Source organism: Durio zibethinus, unplaced genomic scaffold, assembly GCF_047325235.1.
Source record: "Durio zibethinus cultivar Kanyao isolate XHJ-2024 unplaced genomic scaffold, ASM4732523v1 HiC_scaffold_162, whole genome shotgun sequence".
NCBI classification, from domain to species: domain Eukaryota; kingdom Viridiplantae; phylum Streptophyta; class Magnoliopsida; order Malvales; family Malvaceae; genus Durio; species Durio zibethinus.
The window spans coordinates 32,501-51,234 of NW_028322785.1; the positions used below are offsets into that span (position 1 = coordinate 32,501).

At 31.1% G+C, this 18,734-nt stretch overlaps 1 protein-coding gene across 1 annotated transcript; it reads right to left on the reverse strand.

The window, feature by feature from the left end:
• Window positions 1-8,839: 8,839 nt before the first annotated feature.
• LOC149509493 (NAD(P)H-quinone oxidoreductase subunit H, chloroplastic) lies at window positions 8,840-13,488 on the reverse strand. Its single transcript, XM_089757713.1, has 2 exons — window positions 11,337-13,488; window positions 8,840-10,216 (listed from the first exon to the last, which is right to left on the reverse strand). Exon 1 carries the CDS (start codon window positions 13,070-13,072, stop codon window positions 11,891-11,893), a length of 1,182 nt encoding a protein of 393 aa, XP_089613839.1. The 5' UTR covers window positions 13,073-13,488; the 3' UTR covers window positions 8,840-10,216; window positions 11,337-11,890.
• Between the last annotated feature and the right edge of the window lie 5,246 nt (window positions 13,489-18,734).

An 18,734-nucleotide genomic window follows, 5' to 3' on the forward strand; every position in this document is an offset into this window, starting at 1 on the left:
AAAGGAATGCTGTAAATATTCCAAAACAAGCTATACTCACTGAAAAAGTTGCATTTGTTAAAAATTGATACCAATCCTCAAAATCATTTGAATTTTGATGTAAAAGATTTATAGATGGAGTTAATAATTTGGATAATATATCCAAATGTATTCCTTCTTGATTAAAAGGAATTGCTATGGCTCCAACAAAAAAAGTAAATAGAACCAGTATAAGCATAGGAAATAACATAGTATTATCCGATTCATGAGGATAAGAAAAAGCCTTCTTGTAGCCAAAATTCGTAATAGTAATAAGAGCCCCTTTTTTTACATTACCACCAATTCTATATGGCTTCTCATTATTATTCATTGTTAATAAATTATTCATTGTTAATAAAGGGGATAAAGGAAAATTTCTGTTAATCATTGTTTGCTCTTCTTTTTTACCCCATAGTTTTATTGAATAGAAGGAGCTACCTTTTTTGCCACTATAATTTTGAAAATTAATGTTTAAATGTCCTTCAAAAGTAAGTAAATAGATCCGAAACATATAAAATGCTGTTAATCCGGCCGTGGACCAAGCTATTATTGCAAAAATCGGTGAATACAACCAACTGTCACTAAGAATTTCATCTTTGGACCAAAAACAAGCAAGGGGTGGAATACCACAAAGAGAAAGTGTACCCACTAAAAAAGCAATTTGTGTAATTGGCACATGCTTTCTTAAACCGCCCATAAAAACCATATTCTGGCTTTTATCTGGAGAATATCCAACAATAGCTTCCATGGAATGAATAATGGATCCGGATCCTAAAAACAACAATGCCTTCGAATAAGCATGAGTAATCAAATGAAATAAAGCGGCTCGATAAGACCCCATACCTAGAGCTACCATCATATAACCCAGTTGGGACATTGTAGAATAGGCTAAACCCCTCTTAATATCTTTTTGAGCAAGAGCTAAAGTAGCCCCTAATAATACTGTTATTATACCTATCAAAGATATTAGATTCATTATGTAAGGTATAACTATGAAAAGAGGAAGAAGGCGGGCTACAAGAAAAATTCCCGCTGCTACCATAGTGGCAGCATGTATAAGAGCCGAAATAGGAGTAGGCCCCTCCATGGCATCAGGTAACCATACATGAAGGGGAAACTGCGCAGATTTAGCAACTGCGCCGGCAAATAATAAAGAGGCACATAAAGTAACAAATAAAAAATGAACCTCATTATTATAAATCACGTTATTAAATATTTCGAACAAATCTTGAAATTCGAAACTTCCCGTTATCCAATAAAAACCTAAGATTCCTAATAATAAACCAAAATCGCCTATCCGATTAGTTACAAACGCTTTTTGACAAGCGTTTGCCGCAACAGGTCGTGTGAACCAAAACCCTATTAATAGATAAGAACACATTCCAACCAATTCCCAAAAAATATAAATTTGTATCAAATTAGAACTAGTAACTAATCCCAACATTGAAGTATTGAATAAACTCATATAAGCAAAAAATCTCAAATATCCTTGATCATGAGACATATAATTGTCACTATAAATAAGAACAAAAATTCCAACAGTAGTGATTAATATTGACATAATAGAGGTAAGTGAATCAATAAAGTAGCCAAACTCGAAAGAAAAATCATTATTGATGGTCCAAGACCATCCATATTGATAGATAGAACTTCTATTTATTTGCTGAATAGACAGATCGACCGAAAAAATCATAACTATACTTAACAATAAAATATTGGGAAAAGCCCACATACGACGAAGATTTTTTGTTGCCGTCGGAAAAAGTAGGAGTCCCATTCCTATTAAAATAGGAATTGGAAGTGGCACAAAAGGTATGATCCATGAATATTGATATGTATGCTCCATAAAAACTTTTTTCTTATTCTTTCTTAATTAATCGTTTCTGATTCACCGGCTCTTATCTCTTTTGATGGAAAGGGAGCAATAATACAATCAAGATATTACAAAGTTAACTGGAATTTTCTATTATTAATCTTTTAATCTTTCTCAAATATTTCAAAAATATTCAAATTTCGAAGTTAGAAGTAATCAAATGATATCACCGAGTTACTAATGGAAAAAAAAAAATTCTTTTTTTTTTTCAAAATTATGTATCCTTTAACAGATTAATTACGAGTCTCATTCGAATTTGATTGAAAATGAAAATTGGGCATACTCTCTCTTCGAGCTTGACCAATTACCAATTAATAGAAAAAAATTCAAGTTTGTTTTTTATTAGGTAAATAAAATGGTTTTTTTACATTTTTTTGTTTTGATGTATTTTTCGTGTATAAATGGAGATGTATAAATTATAAATGTAGGACGACAAAAAAAATAGGCAGAGATAGAGAAGGAAAGACTCTTTTTTACGTTTTTTTGATTTCATCAATTCAATTTATATATCATAATAGATCCTAATCTATCCTATAGATTTGAATGGAGATATAAAAAAGAAAGGTACCAATAAATTAAATACAAATTCTTCTTTTTTTCTGGATAGTGTATGGAATATAAATAAAAAAAGGTTATATCATATTTTTTTTTTTTTTTTTTTCTAGAATAGAAGCATTTTATGTTATTTTCCCATCTCTATTTAGTTCTTATGAAATTTATATAGTAGTATATAGATAATTATAATCTAGAAAATCTATTAATCTAGAAAATCTATAGGAATAGATAAATAATGACATAAAGACACCGATCATTTTGTTTTAAAAATAGATGTCTTTGACATCCAACTATAGCACTAAATAACCTTTTTTTTGAATGGCAGTTCCAAAAAAACGTACTTCTACATCAAAAAAGCGTATTCGAAAAAATGTTTGGAAAAAGAAAGGATATTGGGCGGCGTTGAAAGCTTTTTCATTATCGAGATCTATTTTTACGGGTAATTCAAAAAGTTTTTTTGTACGACAAATAATTTTTTTTTAATCTGAATTGGTTTAACTCGAATAAGATACAAAGGTTTTCTTTTTTGAATATCTTTTTTTTTTTCATTTCCGGGATGGGGATTCTCATTTTCCCCATCGCCCCATTTGGTATCTTAGTGTTATAATAATTTGTTATTTTTATAATATTCAATTTCAATTTATAATAATAAATAATTAAATAATTAAATAATAAAAATTTGTATATTTATACTATAGCTATATCGGAGCACATATATATAAGAGCTTTAACTGGGTTGTTGAAACTAATCCATTAAGTTTCAATTTTGTAACTTTATGAATCATTATTTCTCTGAATTACTATATATCCTTCCCTTGCTTTCAACCCAATTGAGAAAACTCCCTTTATAATTTAGTGGATATACAAATAATGTATCAATTTAAAATGATCTAAAAAAATTCTATGTTTGTATAAGAAGATGAATCAAGACATATTTTTAGAATTCGAAATTCGAAATACTTTTTTGAAGTATGGTACAATTATGACAGGAATCGAAACGCTTTTTATATAACGTAACGTGTACAACCCAATATCTAGTTGGTTTGATAAATCCTTAAAACGCAAAATCCTAACGATTAATACAAAGCTATGCAAATTACATAAATCTTTTGAAATCATTGGATGTGGTGCTGAAATTGTGATCTCTAAAAATAATATTTTTTCATTCATTTATTCATTCAATTGATAAGCATTTTTTTTTTTATAGATTCATAAAAATCATATAAAAGAATGAGAGATGAATCATTAAAAAATTAAAATGATAAAGAACATTTTTTTGTTGAATTCTATCTATGAATTGAAGTTACAACTAGTTAGTTTAGTTACAATAGAGGAGTTCTCTTTTAGGAAAACACAAACTATAAAATCTCTGTTGAAATAATTAAATATTAAATTAAATATTAAATAAAAAAAAGGATAATTAAATAAAACGATAAATAATAAAGATTCTTTTTGAACCTTCAAATTGCTATTTAAACGAGTTTTTATTCATCAATTTAAATTAAATGCTTCTTTTACATTTTACATTGAATTGACCCCTTCACCTTCAATCTCGACGATTGAATAAAAAATGGCTTATTATGATTTCGAGCAAGCCGCTATGGTGAAATCGGTAGACACGCTGCTCTTAGGAAGCAGTGCTAGAGCATCTCGGTTCGAGTCCGAGTAGCGGCATAGTATCTTCTAAAAGAGATAGAATAAGTCCTATAATGAATTTAATTCCTGATTTCCATTCCATAAAATCTAGAAACCCTCGCTTTTTTCAGAATTCTTATGATTTTTTCAACTTTAGAGCATATATTAACTCATATATCCTTTTCGGTCGTTTCAATTGTAATTACAATTCATTTTTTAACCTTATTCTTATTAGTCGATGAAGTCGTAGGACTATATGATTCATCAGAAAAGGGCATGATAGTTACCTTTTTCTGTATAACAGGATTATTAGTCACTCGTTGGATTTATTCAGGACATTTCCCATTAAGTGATTTATATGAATCATTAATCTTTCTTTCATGGGGTTTCTCCCTTATTCATATGGTTTACTATTTTAAAAAGCGTAAAAATGATTTAAGCGCAATAACCGCACCAAGTGTTATTTTTACCCAAGGCTTTGCCACTTCGGGTCTTTTAACCAAAATGCATCAATCCGCAATATTAGCGCCTGCTCTCCAATCCCAGTGGTTAATGATGCACGTAAGTATGATGGTATTAGGCTATGCAGCTCTTTTATGTGGATCATTATTATCAGTAGCTCTTCTAGTCATTACATTTCGAAAAGCCATAAAAATTATTGGTAAAAACAATAATTTATTAAATCAGTCATTTTCGTTTGGCGAAATCCAATACATGAATGAAAGAAGCAATGTTTTATTAAACACTTATTTTCTTTCTTCTAAAAATTTTTACAGGTATCAATTGACTCAACAATTGGATCGTTGGAGTTATCGTATTATTAGTCTCGGGTTTATCTTTTTAACCATAGGAATTCTTTCGGGAGCCGTATGGGCTAATGAGGCGTGGGGATCATATTGGAATTGGGACCCAAAGGAAACTTGGGCATTTATTACTTGGACCGTATTCGCGATTTATTTACATACCCGAACAAATAAAAATTTGGAAGGTGTAAATTCCGCACTTGTGGCTTCTATGGGATTTCTTATAATTTGGATATGCTATTTTGGGGTCAATCTATTAGGAATAGGTTTACATAGTTATGGTTCATTTACATTAACATCTAATTGAATTGAATAAAAAGGCTAAGCCTAACAAATACTAAGATAGGACAGCGTATATATAAGAAAACTTATTGTAAGCTGTCAAGAACCTTTTGAATCACTCCACTACTTGATTCAAAAGGTTCTAACAAAAGCCAAAGATGTCTGATTAAAATTCAATTTAATTCTTTTACCTTTTTTTACTTAACTTAAACTTAAGAGAAGAAAAAAGACTTCTTTCTTTTTTTTTTCACTGTACAACGAACAATTTTAAAAATCATAGGATTACTTTTTGATTTTTTGTTTTATTCATCAAAACTATCTATAAAAATAATTATATAGAATAGTTTCGACCTTCTCACCTGATAATGAGAGGACAAAATCCGGATAAATACCAATACCTATTACTGGTAGAAAGATAGAGATCGAAACAAATAACTCTCGTGGTCCAGAATCAAAAAAATAAGAACTTTGAGCATTAAATAGCTTGTATCCATAGAACATTTGACGTGACATAGATAATGAATAAATAGGAGTTAATATCATTCCAATTGACATTACGAAAGTAATTAGTATTTTTGGCATTAAAAAATATTTTTGGCTGGTAATTATTCCAAAAAAGACTATCAACTCTGCAACAAAACCACTCATGCCCGGTAATGCAAGAGAAGCCATCGATAAGATACTGAACATCGTAAATATTTTTGGAATCGGAATAGCCATTCCACCCATTTCGTCGAGATAAAAAAGACGCATTCTATCATAACTCGTTCCTGCCAAGAAAAAAAGTGCAGCACCGATAAATCCATGAGATATTATTTGTAAAATAGCTCCGTTGAGTCCCGTATCAGTTATAGAGCCAATTCCTATAATTATGAAACCCATATGAGATACGGAGGAATAGGCTATTCTTTTTTTTAAATTCCGTTGACCAAGAGATGTTGAAGCTGCATAAATTATTTGCATTGTACCCACTATTATCAACCAGGGAGAAAATATGGAATGAGCGTGGGGTAATAATTCCATATTGATGCGAACTAATCCATACGCTCCCATTTTTAATAAAATTCCGGCTAGAAGCATACAAGTACTGTAATGTGCCTCCCCATGGGTGTCTGGTAACCACGTATGTAAGGGTATAATCGGCGATTTGACAGCAAAAGCAATAAGAAATCCAATATAGAATATGATTTCCAGTGCGACAGGATACGATTGATTAGCTAATGTTTCAAAATTTAATGTTGGTTCATTAGAACCGTATAAACCGATACCCAAAACTCCTATTAATAAAAAAATGGAACCCCCCGCAGTGTACAAAATAAATTTTGTAGCCGAGTACAGACGTTTCTTTCCCCCCCACATGGATAGAAGTAGATAAACGGGAATTAATTCGAACTCCCACATGATGAAAAAAAGTAAAAGGTCTCGAGAAGAAAATGATCCTATTTGACCACTGTACATTGCTAGCATCAAGAAATGGAATAATCGCGAATCTCGAGTAACTGGCCAAGCCGCCAAAGTAGCTAAAGTAGTGATAAATCCTGTCAGTAAAATGGGCCCTATAGAAAGTCCATCTATTCCCAATCTCCAGTAAAAATCAAAAAAATTTATCCATTTATAATCTTCCTCCAGCTGGATTAATGGATCGTCCAATCGGAAATGATAACAAAATGCATAGGTTGTTAGAAGGAGTTCAAATATGCATATACACATAGTATACCACTTAATTAGCTTATTTCCTCTATGAGGAAGAAAGAAAATTAAAGAACCTGCAGATATTGGTAAAACTACAATTATTGTTAACCAAGGAAAATAATTCGTGGTAAAGACAAGATGCACTTGGACCAGAAAAACCCGTGCTCAAAAAAGATTTTTTTTGAGCACGGGTTTTTTCAGTAAAAAAAAAATAAAATGGATTCAAAATGTATTCAAGTGGGGTTTTCGGGAACGTATCAATAAGCTAGACCCATACTTCGAGTTGTTTCATGCCATAAATAAACTCGAACGCTCAAGAAATCTGTTGGACAAGCGGATTCACATCTCTTACAACCAACACAGTCTTCTGTTCTTGGAGCGGAAGCAATTTGCTTAGCTTTACATCCATCCCAAGGTATCATTTCTAACACATCGGTGGGGCAGGCTCGGACACATTGAGTACACCCTATACATGTATCATAAATTTTTACTGAATGTGACATGGGATCTATAATTTTTTGAACATCATAAAATTTCAATCTAGTAAACTTGTAAATGAATCATTATAGTTAAACACCAGATGAATCAACGATTTACCAGAAATTTTCTAATCAATTTCCTTCGGGATCAACTCATAAGAAAGGACCAAGATACTTTGATTTCTTACGTTTTCGAAAACATGATGTAGATTCCAACATATTGGACATGCTAATTCAAATTGGTGAATCTTATAATTTAATATTATTAATATTACTTATTCAACAAAGTTGATTGATTGATACGCGTTGATTTTCTGTTACGATAAATTGAGGAAACAATAGCTGATCCAATAGCTGCTTCAGCGGCTGCAATAGCTATAACAAAAATTGATAAAATATTTCCTTTTAATTGCCGACTATCAAAAAAATCAGAAAATGTTACAAAATTTATATTAACCGCATTCAGTATAAGTTCAAGACACATAAGGGCCCGAACCATATTTCGACTCGTGATCAATCCATAAATACCGATAGAAAATAAATAGGCACTCAAAACAAGTATATGTTCGAGCATCATTGACCAACTCCTTATCAATTTCGATTCATTTTAATATGAACAATAATTCAACGGATTTGATTGACTAGAATAGAATATAACAAAAAGAATATATTGGAAATATCTCGAATAAACGAATTTCTATTTTATATTTTATACACGAACAAGAATTCAAGGAAAATAGATGCGATAAGACAGAAAAAAGTTTAATTTGGATTGCTTGCTATTCCTAGTTAGAAAGATTTATTACTGACGAGCCACAGCAATTGCACCTATCAAAGCAACTAAAAGAATTAGTGAAATGAATTCAAATGGAAGAAAAAAATCTGTTGCTAAATGAATTCCAATTTGTTGACTATTACTTATCAAATCTTGTTCTATAATTTGGTTTGATCTTGTAGTCCAAATAATCCCGTACCATGATGTATCTAATATAGTAGTAATTAGCGAAACAAGAATACTTGTACAAATCAACGAAGTAAGGCCATTCCCAATGGTCCACAGATTAAAATTTTTATAATATTCTGAACCATTCATGAACATCACAGCAAATAGGATTAAAACATTTATGGCTCCCACATAAATAAGAAGCTGGGCAGCAGCTACAAAATGAGAATTTGAGAGAATATAGAATAAGGATATACAAACAAGAACCAATCCCAATGAAAAGGCAGAAAAAATTGGATTGGTAAGTAATACCACTCCCAGGCCCCCTAATATAAGACCCGATCCCAGAAAAACTAAAAGAAAATCGTGTATTGGTCCAGGCAAATCCATTATATGTAAAATAAGAGATAAATAAATCGAAATGCTTTTCATGATCTTATTGACCCGACCAGGAATTTTTTTTTTATGATACGTTCCTAATTGAATAAAATCCTAATCTATTAGGTGTGAATTGATCTAAGTACAATTATTGTTTCGTTTTTAATTCTTTTTTTTTGTTCGGTTCGAAAGGGTATTTTGTTTTTTGAAACTATATATTTCGAAATAATTACGAATATATTAATAGATTTTCAAGAAAAATGAATTCGAAATTCTTATCAACCAGTTAATTTGTAATTGAATTTTTATTTATTGACCAAACAAAGAGTAAAGGCCTCATTCTTTTAAGTCAAACCAAATATTCTTTTAACTTAAACCAAAACGGAACCTTAAAAGAATTGGAAATTTCTCTTTAATAGAATAGGAGGTTTACTTACTCAGTTTTTCTTTGAGGCGAATTCAAAATTGTTCGAATTGTATAATCGTCAATTACTGACATTGGTAAACGGCCCAAAGCAATTTGATTATAATTCAATTCGTGACGGTCGTAAGTAGAAAGTTCATATTCTTCAGTCATTGATAAACAATTTGTTGGACAATACTCAACGCAGTTACCACAAAATATACAAATTCCGAAATCAATACTGTAATTAAGCAATCGTTTTTTTCTAATATCCGTTTCAAATTTCCAATCAACAACAGGCAGATCTATAGGGCATACACGAACACATACTTCACAAGCAATGCATTTATCAAATTCAAAATGGATTCGCCCACGGAAACGCTCTGATGCGATTAATTTTTCATAAGGGTATTGAATAGTTACAGGTAAACGATTTGCGTGGGATAAGGTAATCATGAAACCTTGACCAATGTACCTTGCTGCTCGGACTGTTTGGTGGCCATAATTCATGAACCCAGTTACCATAGGGAACATATCGTGAATATCTATGAATAATTTTATGTTTGTTTCTTTCTCTTGTTTGAACCAAGTCATGAATCTCGTATTCTTTTTTTCTTTACAGTGAAAGAAGTTGGAAAGAAGTTGTTAATAATAGATTACCGAGAGAAATGGGTAAAAGAAATTTCCATCCAAGATTTAATAATTGGTCCATTCTTAACCTAGGTAAAGTCCATCTTGTTGCGATAGAAATAAACAAAAACAAATAAGTTTTAGCTAATGTAATAAAGATACCAATTGTCGTTCCAAAGATTCCATTCATTTTATTTATTTCAAATAGCTCAGGGACGAATACGTACGGAATGGAAATATTCCAACCCCCCAAGTAAAGAACTGTTACAAATAAGGAAGAAAGTAATAGATTTAGATAGGAAGCAACATAAAATAAACCAAATTTGATACCCGAATATTCGGTTTGATACCCTGCTACTAATTCTTCCTCGGCTTCTGGTAAATCAAAAGGTAATCTCTCACATTCTGCTAGAGAAGAAATTAGAAAAACGATAAACCCTATTGGCTGACGCCACAAATTCCATCCCCAAACCCCATATTTTGATTGCGCCTCAACTATATCAACTGTACTTGAGCTGTTAGATAATTATAGTCGATGATAACATCACTGTTCCCATCGCTAGTCCAAAACCGTACATGAGGTTTTCAACTCATACGGCTCCTCGTGGGTCACAAATAAATTTAAGGACCGAATCAGTATTATTTCTCTTCGTATGGTTGTAGAATAGATAGAGAAAAAATGGATTGGAAGGTCCAAAATTATACCAATGGAATTCTGTCTGCTATATTATGAAGAATAAAAAAAGTGCTTCTGAATTGATCTCGCCCGTTACTAATTTCAATTTTTATTTGTTGAGTAATAACTTAAGCCTTCAATAAAATACTTCTTGTAGAAATATCAATAGATATTTCAACCCATTGTTTTCGATTACGAAAAAAATTAAATATTACATTAGCTCATAAATCATGACACAGATTATATCTCTCTATATATATGAAAGAAAGAATAAAAAAAAAAAAAATATTTATTTTTTATTCTTTCTTTTTCGTTCCTATTCTTCTTTCTGATCTGAGAAAATTACGAATGGGGGCTTAAACTAAAAAATAGTAAAGGATTATTTCGTTCCTGATAGTCATTACTTTAATCGGTGGATAGGAGCATACTCTGGACCGGAATCGTGGGTAGTACTGCCTACTCATTTCTACTAATTTAAAGCCCCAATTAGTATTCTTTTTATGTTATCCAGAAATATCCTTTTTATATAATTTACATAATCTCCATTACTAATCCTTTGTGTATTTTGGTGTTCCTAACCATCCACTCATTTTTTTGTTCAATCCCCCGTTTGGTTTGGCAATACATGTATGGGAATCTATACAAAGGATAGCCAAAACTCTATACGGTTGATCTTTTGAGCCCGCTTCAAGCTAGATTGACTAATCAACCCGTCTTGGGGTAAAGACTTCTTCCACTTATGTTTTCTTCCACTTAACTCTTGTACATAGGAAATGAGATTAAATTTTTTTTTGTTTAATTTACTGCGAATTTATAAGCTGCTTTCTTTCACTCATATATAACTATCTAATTTAGTTTATCAACCTGAAGGATAATAAAATAACGAAGATATCTATTCAATCCATTCAGCTTATTTTATAGAACGAAAGGAATAGGGAAAAGAAAAGTTTATATTTCAACGAATCGCACGTAGAGATATTGATAAAACACATAGAGTTAATGGTATTTCATAACTAATCGATTGAGCAGCAGCTCGCAGACCACCTAAAAAGGAATATTTATTATTTGATCCGTATCCTGACATAAGAAGTCCAACAGGAGCAATACTTGAAATGGCAATCCATAAAAAAATACCGATATTGAGATCGGCTAAAATAAGGCGAGAGCTAAAAGGAATTACTGAAAAACTTAGTAAAATGGATATGACTGCTATAGACGGTCCAATACGGAATAAACGAGTATTTCCTCTAGATGGAAGAATATTCTCTTTGAAAAGCAGTTTTGTTCCATCTGCTAGAGCTTGAAGAATTCCCAAAGGGCCGGCGTATTCAGGCCCAATACGTTGTTGTATTCCTGCAGATATTTCTCTTTCTAACCATACAATTACTAGTACACCTATTGTGATTCCCAATACAAGAGTCAAAATAGGGACAAACATCCATATGATCCCATAGACCTCTTTTAAGGATTCCAATCTGTAAAAGGAATTGATATCTTCTACTTCTGTTGTATAAATTATCATTTCAACGATCAACTTCTCCCATAATGATATCTATGCTACCTAGTATCGTCATAATATCAGCCAATTTCATTCTTTTAACTAACTGAGGAAGAATTTGCAAATTGATAAAACCCGGCGGGCGAATTTTCCATCTCCAAGGAAAACCACTTTGATCTCCTATCAGAAAAATTCCTAATTCTCCCTTTGGGGCTTCCATTCTCGCATAAAGTTCTTGTCTCGGTAATTCAAATGTAGGAGAAGGTTTTTTACTAATGAATCGATATTCAAAATCATTCCATTCTGGATCCCTTTCTCGATCAAAACATCGGATTTCTAAATTCTCATAGGGACCCCCCGGAATTCCTTCCAGGGCCTGTTGAATTATTTTTATGGATTCCGTCATTTCACTGATTCGGACTAAATAACGAGCTAATGAATCTCCTTCTTTTTGCCACTGGATTTCCCAATCAAATTCGTCGTAACACTCATAATGATCAACTTTACGAAGATCCCATTTGATTCCAGAGGCTCGTAGCATTGGGCCGGATAGACCCCAATTTATTGCTTCTTCTCCACCAATAACCCCTACCCCTTCAACTCGTTCTAAAAAAATAGGATTTCGCGTAATAAGTTTTTGATATTCAACAATTCCTGTTAAAAAATAATCACAGAAATCCAAACATTTATCTATCCAGCCATAGGGTAGATCGGCCGCTACTCCTCCGATACGAAAATAATTATGCATCATTCTCATACCGGTGGCAGCTTCGAATAGATCATATACTAATTCTCTTTCTCTGAAAATATAGAAAAAGGGGGTCTGTGCACCAATATCGGCCATAAAAGGTCCAAGCCATAATAGATGAGAAGCTATACGACTCAACTCCAACATAATTACTCTGATATAGCTGGCTCTTTTAGGGACTTGAATATTGCCCAATTGTTCTGGTCCATTTACGGTTATTGCTTCCGTGAACATAGTGGCTAAATAATCCCAACGTGTTACATAAGGCAAATATTGTATAATTGTTCGGTTTTCCGCAATTTTTTCCATTCCTCTGTGTAAATAACCTAATATTGGTTCACAGTCAACAACATCTTCACCATCTAGAGTAACGATGAGACGAAGAACACCGTGCATTGATGGGTGGTGAGGTCCCATATTGACTATCATAAGGTCTTTTTCTGTAGCTGATAGATTCATAAGTTTTTCCTCGATTCATTCTTACATGAATTGTTGAAAACGAAAAGAAGTACATCAAAATGAAAAATATAATAAATCGACTAATTCAATCAAATTAACGATTTTTTGATTCCCGAATATCCAACTCACTAATTAATTCTTTATAACGTATGTTATTTTTCTTTGATAAATAAGACAGAAGCCGTTGACGTTTTCCTAGAATTTTACGTAGACCTCTCTGAGATAAATAGTCTTTTTTGTGCAATTCCAAATGTGAAGTAAGTCTTCGTATCTTATTGGTGAAACTGACTATTTGAAATTCAACGGACCCCTTGTTTTCTTCTTTTTTTTCTTGAAAAATAACTGAGATGAATGAATTTTTTACCATAAAACAAAAATTTCTCTCCCCCTTTTTTTGAATGTGAATTTTACTGATCAGTAATAATAATAATACCATTCATTTTAATATGCACAATGATTTTAAGTTCGTTATGAACTTTATAATTTTTTCAAATAAAATTAATCAATCCGGTTTTCAATCATAATATATGGAAAAATGTACCATTGACGAATTTTCAAACGCGGATACATATGTATCCTTACCATACTGAAACGACTGCCATTATTACTATTAAACCAATAGCGATTCATACAAGCTAAATCTTCTAATCGATAATTGGGCCAAAGAAAGAACTTTAATTTAATTAGTTTCTTTTTATCACTATCAAGATGTTTGTTTTTATTCAAAACTTGACCACAGTTTTTTACATTATTTAAAAATACTGGATTTCTATGCATACCATTTTTATCCCTTGAATTGAAAGAAATTCGAATTCGCAATTCTCTCCGGTGGTTAGGGGATAAAATATTTTCAGGAATAAACAAATCATAATGATTTTTGTCTTTATTTTCAGTCATTTTTTGATGTCTTGCAATGGATTCATCAAAATTATTTTTTTCAATATAGTTTTTTTTTTTGCGTCTTTTTTTTTTTTTGCGTCTTTGATTAATTTCATGTTTATTTTTATGAACCAATGAAATACTTATAGTTTGATATAGAATAAATTGTCCATCAATTTCTACATACCGGCGAATTGGTTCGATAATCAATACTCCTTTTTTGAGTAGGTATTGATAAGTTAAAAGTAACTTATCCGCCGAATCCATCAAAATATCCAGATTCGTTCCTCCTCTTCTAACAGAGTATAGAAAAGTTTCATTCATATTTATCAGGCCAAGAATGAAAGAATATGCTTTGATATTTTTGATTATTTTTTCATCGAAAGAATCAGCATCCCATCCGAATTGAAAATACAAATACTTTTGTAGGAATAAACGAGCTTCTCTCTTGCTCTCGTCTTCCTTTCTATGTTTTTTTGATTTACCAGAATCTTCTTCAACATCTTTTTCTTGATTGTCTGATTTACCTTTTTCTTGATCTGATTTACCTTTTTCTTGATTGGATGATTTACCTTTTTCTTGATTGGATGATTTACCTTTTTCTTGATTGTATGATTTACCTTTTTCTTGATTGGATGATTTACCATAATCTTCTTCAACATCTTTTTCTTGATTGTATGATTTACCTTTTTCTTGATTGGATGATTTACCATAATCTTCTTCAACATCTTTTTCTTGATTGTATGATTTACCTTTTTCTTCATTGTATGATTTACCATAATCTTCTTCAACATCTTTTTCTTGATTGTATGATTTACCTTTTTCTTCATTGTATGATTTACCATAATCTTCTTCAACATCTTTTTCTTGATTGTATGATTTACCTTTTTCTTGATTGGATGATTTACCTTTTTCTTGATTGGATGATTTACCATAATCTTCTTCAACATCTTTTTCTTGATTGTATGATTTACCTTTTTCTTGATTGGATGATTTACCTTTTTCTTGATTGGATGATTTACCATAATCTTCTTCAACATCTTTTTCTTGATTTGAGAGAACGGATCTAAATTTTCTTTTTTTTTTTGCATCTGATACAAGATCCTCTTTTTTTCCATTAAAATTAAAATTGAAAAGAAGTAGTTTTATTGGTATGATCCATGGTTCAACCTTATATGCATTATATAGTAGCACAAATTCTGGGAAGAACCAAAGTTCCAGATTCGATATTTGATAATTATTAAAATTATTAATCACAGTCTTAATATTTTTCTTACTCTTGGTACTGGTTTTCTTACTCTTGGTACTGGTCTTCTTACTCTTGGTACTGGTATCGACCCAGGACTCAATATCGGTCTTATTTCTAAGACAAAAATTAAGAATTCTCCAATTAAAAAATTTTCTATGCGAAAATTTCCCCGTTTTCCCCGTTTTCCCCGTTAGATAATTATGGATAGGAATATCCCCCAATATATCAAAAAATTTTCGTTTATCCATGTTGTAATTATAAGGAATCTCTTCCCTCTTATTTACTTGTAATGGTGATCCATAAGTATATGAGTCCCTCATATCTTGATATATAATAAATATATATGATAATAAATTATATCTATAGTGTTTTTTAAAATTATCTTTTTTATATTTTTGTTCTTGATTCCGTTTTTGTTCTTGATTCAGTTTATATTCTTGATTCAGTAATGAATTCGCTTGAAAATCATTTTTTTTTTCGTAATGTATTAATCTTTCTTTTTCATCTGAATCCCATTTTGTTAAATCTTTATTTTGAGCCATATAGTGTTGATTGACTCTATTTCGCCATTGTTCTGGTACTAATCTAAGCCATATACTCTGAACTAAATCGTATTGATAATCGTATTGATAATGACTCCTTAACCAGTTTTTCCATTCCTTTATTCCAGAGATTTTTTGTCTTAACCCATAATGATGTTTTAATTGGGAATGAGATATTCCTTGTTCTTCAAAATAATCTTTTATTTCATTTTTAAGAAAAAGAGATGTTCCGTGATATTGAAGGATAGGTTTGAATTTAATAACTTGGGTTTGTGATAATTTGTAAAATACATATGCTTGTGAGAGGGAGGATAAGTCACAAAAAGCTTTTGCATTTTGATTTCTAATATTCGAAAGTGAGTTTTTTATATTTTTTATAGTTGAAATAAAATGAATTGTATTTTTATTTGGTTTATTAATTCTTTCTTGATTTGCTTCATTATTGTAAATGAATTTATCAATCATTTTTTTTGTTGATTCAAGAAAAAGTTGTGGATTGGGTCTTGGAATATTAATGATATATTTAATGATATATAGAAAAATATCTATGTATATCTTTTGAATAAAAAGTTTTATAAATAAATAGAATTTACGGATTAATCGAATATTTCTTCTTTTTAATATTTTCCAAAATTTTTTTGATGATTCTAATTTCTTGTCTTTTATAATTTTTTCTATTTGATTTTTGATTGTGTTTGTTCTCTCAGTCAGATCTTTTATCTTTTTTTCTGTTAATGAATAATTTGTCCGCTCCATAGATTGAATTTGAAGGGATGATTCGTCAATCATCTTATTACTGATTATCGAATCTTTTTTAGTTTCGCCCAAATCTTTTTTAGTTTCGCCCAATTCTTCTCTCAACTCCAAAACTGGATTTCTTTTTGAAAGTTTTTTTATTATTCCCTTTACAAATGGAATTTTTGTTTCTCCTGAGACTTTTCGAAACAATTTTTTTCCTTTTTTAAAAATTTTCCATTTTTCACTTTTTTTTTCTAGTTCGTTAAAAATAGGCTGAAAAAACGAAGGCCGTCTTCGAGGAGGACCGCAAGGTAAGTCACTTTCCAGTCCACAAGCTGTTAAAAAGCAAAAATCATTCTTTTTAACTTTCTTTTTTTTCATTGGATCTTTATGCTTTTTTTTCATTGGATCTTTATGCTTTTTTTTCATTGGATCTTTATGAGAGGGTTTCAGTTTAGATCCGCGCCAAGGTTTCAGGCGAAAAGGATATAGGATCTTGATCTGGATACCTTCTGATAACCAATTTTTTGGAAAGTCTTTTGTGGAGAATTGAAGACCATTATAAGTGCATTTAACATGTATTTCTCGCTTCCAACCCTTGAAATCCGTGGACCACTCAGGAATTTGAAATAATAATATACGGACAATGTTTTTAGCTATTATCAATGAAGGTAATAGAATATATTTTCTAAAAATCGATTGGGCTATTAACATGATGCCCCTTGGTCCTTGACCAAAAAAGACGATATCCCAAAATTCTGCTGCGTCCAGCAGGAAGTCATCTGCCTCTGACTCTTGTCTTCTTTTTTCTTTCTCTTTTTTGTCTCCTTTTTGTATCTCTTCTATGCTTTCTCTTCTTTTTTCTTCCTCTTTGTCTCTTTCTTGTATCTTTTCTATGCTTTCTCTTATCTCTTCGTCTTCTTCTCTTATGTCCTCCTCATTTTCTGTATAATCAGAAATTTGTGATTCTTTGTTTTTCCATATCCAATTTCGAGATATTAGTTTTATCAGCCAAGAAATATCAGAATACAAAGATCTGAACACTCTGAAGAAGAGGCTGTCTACTCTGTCAAAAAAAAGTGGGGAATGCACATTTGATTGAAACAGTTCCCCATTAATTATTTTACGTCTTTGGGCACGCACGGCACCTTTTATTATGTCTCGACGAAAATTCGGTTCTGGCGAATATTCCATCAAAGATAGGTCGTTTTCTATATCGTTTGGTAGAAAAAAATCATCCTTTAACTCCTCCTTAGAAAAAACTATTGCGTACCGGAAGATTCTTGAACGAATTGCATAATCTGTTATCAAGTGTTCCTCGCCTCCTCTATGGTGTTGTTCGAAAATGTCGAGTAGTTTGTATGACCATCGAGGAACTTCTTTACTTATTTCTTTTATTCCATTACTTATTTCTTTTATTCCATTAGATTTTTTTATAATTGTTTGATTGTCGGGATTAGTTATAACTATATTGCATAAAAATTTCAAAATTTTGACTCGATCCTCGGAATCGATATTTCCCTGTTCATCTTCTGTTTCTGTCAATAAAGAAAGTTCTTTTTCTGTTGATAATGATTTGAGTGTATCTATTGTCTGTTCATCTTCTGTTTCTGTCAATAAAGAAAGTTCTTTTTCTGTTGATAATGATTTGAGTGTATCTATTGTCTGTTCATCTTCTGTTTCTGTCAATAAAGAAAGTTCTTTTTCTGTTGATAATGATTTGAGTGTATCTATTGTCTGTTCATCTTCTGTTTCTGTCAATAAAGAAAGTTCTTTTTCTGTTGATAATGATTTGAGTGTATCTATTGTCTGTTCATCTTCTGTTTCTGTCAATAAAGAAAGTTCTTTTTCTGTTGATAATGATTTGAGTGTATCTATTGTCTGTTCATCTTCTGTTTCTGTCAATAAAGAAAGTTCTTTTTCTGTTGATAATGATTTGAGTGTATCTATTGTCTGTTCAAATTCGTAATAATCAGTAGCAAGAAGTATAACATGAATCTTATTTATCCAAAACGGATCCGTGTTTGTTTTTTCACTTAAAGGTGAAAACAATTTTTTGATTCTTCCGCGGTAGGGTCCCTGCAAGAAAGGATCATATATTTTAGGCAAGTATTTTATTTTAGTTTCATTATTAGTTTCATTATTAGTTTCATTATTAGTTTCATTATTTCTTTTAGTTTCATTATTTCTTTTAGTTTCATTATTTCTTTTAGTTTCATTATTAGTTTCATTATTAGTTTCATTATTAGTTTCA